Genomic DNA, 6103 nt, shown 5'->3' with positions numbered 1-6103 from the left:
GTGTGTCTATCTACTGTGTCCCAGGCTTCTTTATTTAAGAAAAAAGTGATACATGATGTGGGATTAAAATCGAGAGCATCATTGAACTTCACCTTCCCTCCAACCAGTTGCCCCAAACTCCCCTGCCCCCACCCTTGTGTTCCCAATTCCTTCCTTAGTGAATGAAGAACTTAATCCCAAAAGCCCTGGTACAAACTCCAGGTTCTCTTTCCCTAGCTCCTCCCCTCCCCCTGTCCCCCATTCCTAGAAGGGCAGGCACCTCAGTTTGAATGCATGGGAGAGCCCAGAGTGGTGACGGAGACAGGGGGAAAGGCTTCCCCCTCAGGGAAAGGGACCGAGGAGTACAGTGCAGTGAAGTGAGGGCTCCCATAGCCTGGGGTACCAAAATGGGGCCCTGGGGCCAGAGGAAAGGACACTGGTCCCCCTGAGAAAGGAGACCCAGCAGCCTCAAAATCCTCTCGTTGTGCATAGTCACTGCTTGATCGCTTGCCCTTCTGGCGCCGGTTACAGAACCACACTCGGACCACCTGCAAGTGGATGACAGAAAGGAGAATGACATTAGACAATGAGCTGAGAGATGGGCCTGACTCTGCTTGGACATTCTGTCCAAAGCCAACAGCCCTAGAGCAGTTGGAGGAGGAGCCACAGCTAGGGAAAGCGAGGTGGTGACGGGGAAGAGATGGAGCCTGCAGAGAGACATGGCACTCACATCCTTCTCGAGCCCAAGCTGCTGGGCGATGTGGCTGATCTGCTGCAGTGTGGGTTTCGGGCACTGCAGGAACAGATTCTCCAGGTTGCCTCTCACTCGGTTCTCGATACTGGTTCGCTTTCTCTTTCGGGCCTGCACGAGGGTTTCTGCTTTGCATATCTGTGCAGGTGGGAAGGGGGTGACAAGGGCAAGCTTTGGACTTGCTGAGTAACAGCATCAAGGGGGGTCTGTGACTAGATGTGTCAGCAGAGCCAGGTGGTGTGAAAAGGCAGGATCCTGGAAGGGTTGGCTCTGGACCTTATCCCAGCAGAACTGAGGAATTTTACTCCATCCCACTGAGAACCACTGCACCAAAGAAGGAGAACTACGACCCAGGGATGGAAGCAATGGAAATTAGGCCAAGAAAGGGAAGGTCCCTGGGTATCCCCCTCCCACCCTCACCTCCTGAAGATTTTCATTGTTGTCAGCTTCCTCCACCCACTTCTGCAGCAAGGGCCGCAGCTTACACATGTTCTTGAAGCTAAGCTGCAGAGCCTCAAAGCGGCAGATGGTCGTTTGGCTGAACACCTTCCCTGGGGGAGGCCAGTCAAAAGAGAAGGAAAGTGAGGGAGCACGCAGGGCCCTTTTGACCCCGAGATCCAAGCTTCCTACCTCCTCCCAGAGGGATCTCAAAGCCCAAGCATCTTCTCCCTCTCCCACTCCTCTTCATGGGTGAGGGTAGAGTCTGCCTCTGCCCCTCCCCCAGTAGGTTCAGGGATGTTCCTTAGAGGGGAGATGTGGTCAGAACCTGCAGAGGGGAACCCACCAAATAGAACCCCCAGGGTGAGCCCCACATCGGCCTGTGTATATCCCAGGGTGATCCTCTTCTGCTTCAGGAGCTTGGCAAATTGCTCGAGTTCTTTCTGCAGAGCTTTGATGTCCTGGGACTGGATTTTAAAAGGCAGAAGACTTGTAAGAACATAAACACACCAGTTATCAATCTCCCCTTTCCATTCGGGATTCAAGAACCTACGTGTGGCCCCAAGGAATAGTCTGTAGAAGTGCCTCTGCCTTCCAAGCTGCCCACCTAACTTCTAGAAATAACCTACCCACAAATGTCATTTACCCATTCCCTGTTCACTACCTCATGCATGTAACAAAGGACTGCTCTTCCCCCAGAAACTGGCACATCCAGGGGATGCAGAGCACCGTGAAAGGGCAGAAAGAGAGACCCTGGTCTCGAGGAGAACACCTGTCAGGTTACGAAGGTTAGAAGCTCTTTGCTGGGCACGGTGGCTCACGCCTATAATTCCAGCACTTTGGGAGGCCGAGGCGGACAGATCACGAGGTCAGGAGTTCAAGACCAGCATGGCCAACATGGTGAAACCCCGTCTCTACTAAAAATACAAAAATTAGCCGGGCATGGTGGCACACACCTGTAATCCCAACTACTCAAGAGGCTGAGGCAGGAGAATCACTTGAACCCGAGAGGCGGAGGTTGCAGTGAGCTGAGATTGCGCCAGTGCACTACAGCCTGGGTGACAGGGCAAGACTCCGTCTCAAAGAAAAAAAAAAAAAGAAGCTAGCTCATTTAATACCTGCAAAATTCTCTCACTCAAGTATCACCCCCAGTTTAAGGACGTTTTGAGATTAGAGAAATAGACAAGCTGCTAAATTCTGGGTTAATTAAAAAGGAAGAGAGTGTGGCCAGGCGCGGTGGCTCACGCTTGTAATCCCAGCACTTTGGGAGGCCGAGGCGGGCGGATCACGAGGTCAGGAGATCGAGACCACGGTGAAACCCCGTCTCTACTAAAAATACAAAAAATTAGCTGGGCGTGGTGGCGGGCGCCTGTAGTCCCAGCTACTCGGAGAGGCTGAGGCAGGAGAATGGCGTGAACCCGGGAGGTGGAGCTTGCAGTGAGCCGAGATTGCGCCACTGCACTCCAGCCTGGGTGACAGAGCGAGACTCCGTCTCAAAAAAAAAAAAAGGAAGAGCATCATGTCTCAGAAGCTAAATTCAGTATACTCTCCCCAGCTTGCTTTGAGAGTCCCACAAACTATAACATGGCATGCATATACACAAACACAGCAAAAAAGTAACATGTCATAAGAATGAATAAAGTGCTTTGTGTGTACTTACTCATTTTTTGAATTGATTATCCCTCATCTTTACTGTATCTTTTTCACTATAGAGGCATCCTAATTGATTTTTAAATTCAAGAGATTTATCAAGCACCTTCTATAAGCCAGCGGCTATATAAAGTGGACAAACAGCCCTGACATCCAGCATGACAGAAGTGCTATTTGGCACTTGTTCTTCAAGTCGCTCACTTGGATCTCTTCCAAGTGCACTTTCCTTTTTTTCCTGCTCTATAACTTTTTAATAATAAACTTCCACTCCTGCTCTGAAAAATAAAAAATAAAATAAAAAATGGCCAGGCACAGTGGCTCATGTCTGTAATCCCAGCACTTTGGGAGGCCGAGGTGGGCAGATTGCTTGAGCCCAGGAGTTGGAAAGCAGCCTGGGTAACATAGTGAGACCCATGCCGCCCCTTCTCCCACCCCTAATGCCTCTATTTAAAAAAAAAAAGTTATGGAAAAAAGTAAAGCAGTCCGGGTGCGGTGGCTCACGCCCGTAATCCCTTCACTTTGGGAGGCCGAAGAGGGTAGATCACTTGAGGTCAGGAGTTCAAGACTAGCCTGGCCAACATGGTGAGACTCTGTCTCTACTAAAAGTACAAAAATTAGCCGGGCATCGTGGCGCTCCCCTATAATCCCAGCTACTCAGGAGGCTGAGGCAGGAGAATTGCTTGAACCCAGGAGGTGGAGGTTGCAGTGAGCGGAGATTGCGCCACTGCACTCCAGCCTGAGGGACAGAGTGAGACTCTGTCTCAAAAATAAAAAAAAATAAAGCAGTCTACAGGAGCATGGTAAAGGAGGGAAGGAGATTATGGAGGAGGGTGACACTTTTAAAGACAGAGAAGGTGATTATTTGAGCAAAGGACAAAAATCTAAAGGCAAGGCCCTGTAGTGGGCCTGCCAGACCCCAAAGCTGGTCTGGTGGCTAGGTAGATCCTGTTGCGGACGTAGTGACTTTGTTTTAGTTCGGGTGAAATGATCTCTCACCCTTTTTTTTCCTCCCAAGACGGAATCTCGTTCTGTCGCCCAGGCTGGAGTGCGGTGGCGTGATCTCGGCTCACTGCAATCTCCGCCTTCTGGGTTCAAGCTATTCTGCCTCAGCCGCCTGAGTAGCTGGGACTACAGGCACCCACCACCATGCCCAGCTAATTTTTGTATTTTTAGTAGATATGGGGTTTCACCATGTTGGCCAGGCTGGTCAGGAGACCTCAAGTGATCTGTCCACCTTGGCCTCCCAAAGTGCTGGGATTACAGGTGTGAACCACTGCACCCGGCCTCATCTTGTTTTTTTTTTTTTTTTTTTGAGAGTTTCCTTTTGTTGCCCAGGCTGGAGTGCGATGGCGTGATCTCGGCTCACCGCAACCTCCACCTCCCAAGTTCAAGCGATTCTCCTGCCTCAGCTTCCTGAGTAGCTGAGATTACAGGCATGCGCCACCACGCCCAGCTAATTTTGTATTTTTAGTAGAGATGGGGTTTCTCCACGTTGGTCAGGCTGGACTCGAACTCCTGACCTCAGGTAATTCGCCTGCCTCGGCCTCCCAAAGTGCTGGGATTACAGGCGTGAGCCACCGCGCCTGGCCACACCTTTTAAAACACTGACTCTAGTTGACATGTTGGCCACAGACAGCAGGGAGGAAGCAGTATAATTTGAGAAGCTACTGCGGTAATCCCAGCAGAGATGATGGTGGCTGAGGCCAGGGGGGGTTAGCTTGTGATTGATTCAGGATGTTTCTTAAGGATAGGATGTAGGACGTGAAAGAAACTGAGGATGACTGGGCTTGGCCTTGAGCAATTGTGTGATCGGGGTGGAGCAGTTCAGGGAGCCATCACAAGAGACAGAAAACGCAGTAGTCATCTGGTGTCTAAATGGCATTTAAGCCTTGAGGGTGGGTGAGAGGAAGGAAGGGTAGATAGAGCAGAGGTTGAAGGACTGAGCCCTGGGACACGCCATATGAGGCTGCCGGGGGACAGAGGAGCACAGCTAGTGAGAAAAAAACAAGGCCTTTTTGTAGTCCTGAAGCCTCAAGGAAGTGTTTCAATGGTGCTTGATCATATCAATTTCAAATAGGCTGTTTTCATTCCCAACTTCGGCTCAGCCAATAACTCAAACTGATAAATGCCCTCTGCTATCTTGGATTTTCCAAATTCTATTTTGGGGTTTTGGAATAAACACTGGTCCAAATCCTTGCTTCATCATTTAGCAGTTAAAACCCGTTAAATAGGATAATAATACCTCCCCCCAGGAGATTTTGTGCTGGTTAATGAGATAATGATGTATAAACGGAGCACACAGCCAGGCACTTAGAGAGTGGACCACAATTGCCAGCCATTATCATTCAAGGCTCAGCAGTGACCTCCTGCGAAGAGGCTGGGGCTTCTCGGTCACTCCAGAAACCAGTCACACCTTTTTGTGAGGTCTCAAGGCTTAGTACTTAATCTCTAATTGCTTACACTTGTTGCCTTGGAGGACTGGAAGATACATCTTTAATAGTCCTCAGCAGGGCTGGATGCCTTCAATCCCTCAGCAGCTCTACATTTGGGGAACAGCCTGGAGAAATCTCTCACCATTTTTCTTGTTTACAACTTTTGAACCGAGGCTGAAGTCAATCAAAATCCAGCTTTCTACAAGGGGTGCCAGGGTGTGCACCTTAACACAGTGGCCCGTCACTGGCCTGAGGCAGAGATCCAGGGAAGACAAGTCCTATGCTTGACTAGAGGTAAACCCAGCTCACAGTGCGCACACACACAGCCCAAACAGGAGCTCCTATCAGAAACGAGTCACACCCTAGACTTTCAGGAACAATAATCCTGGGATGAGCACTGTTTTTACCCTCAGGCTATGCTTAACCCTAAGGCCAGATCTTGGGTCTGATAAGGGTCAAATTTTCAAGCAGGACTAAGGGTGGGAAAAGAGGCTCAAACCAACCCCAAGCTGGGTCTGGTGCTGGGCCAGTAATGAGTGACCAGACCCTGGGCAGGCCTAGGAAATGTGAGAGACCCTGACAAGGGCTGGGCCAGAGCAAAGGCCAGCCTAGGCCAACTTCCGACTCTCCCAGGCCGCTCTGCCCTCACCTGCAGTTGTCTCTTCGAAATCCAGCTTCCAGTTCCCACCTGGCCCCTGCCTGCCAGGGCTGCCTGCAGTCGATACACACCCCTCCCTGGCCAGGGCAGCTGACTCTGCCTGCTCCTCTCCTGGGTGCCAGGTCTGGGCAGCTGCTGGTGACCACTTCCTCATCAGGCTGCCCTGTCATGACCACCTCCCCACACCCCAACCCC

At 50.8% G+C, this 6103-nt stretch overlaps 1 protein-coding gene across 12 annotated transcripts in view; it reads right to left on the bottom strand.

The window, feature by feature from the left end:
• Position 1: 1 nt before the first annotated feature.
• Positions 2-6103, bottom strand: part of POU5F1 (POU class 5 homeobox 1) — a 28661-nt gene continuing 22559 nt past the window's right edge. For 10 of the 12 annotated variants that reach the window (XM_063632540.1, XM_063632541.1, XM_063632547.1 and 7 more), the window contains 4 exons: positions 1515-1635; positions 1151-1281; positions 710-868; positions 2-527 (listed from right to left, as the gene is read on the bottom strand). In XM_063632540.1, the coding sequence (XP_063488610.1) occupies positions 261-527; positions 710-868; positions 1151-1281; positions 1515-1635 (678 nt within the window). In that variant the 3' untranslated portion in view covers positions 2-260. Of the gene's footprint in view, positions 528-709; positions 869-1150; positions 1282-1514; positions 1636-1940; positions 2092-2124; positions 6091-6103 lie in introns of those variants that run through there. The other 2 variants (XM_063632549.1, XM_063632550.1) reach the window with 2 other exon arrangements.

The sequence above is a fragment of the Symphalangus syndactylus genome, chromosome 23 (assembly GCF_028878055.3).
Source record: "Symphalangus syndactylus isolate Jambi chromosome 23, NHGRI_mSymSyn1-v2.1_pri, whole genome shotgun sequence".
In the NCBI taxonomy this organism is placed as follows: Eukaryota; Metazoa; Chordata; class Mammalia; order Primates; family Hylobatidae; genus Symphalangus; species Symphalangus syndactylus.
The sequence above is the reverse complement of the archived record's forward strand: the minus strand, read 5'-3'. Positions and strand labels throughout refer to the sequence as shown.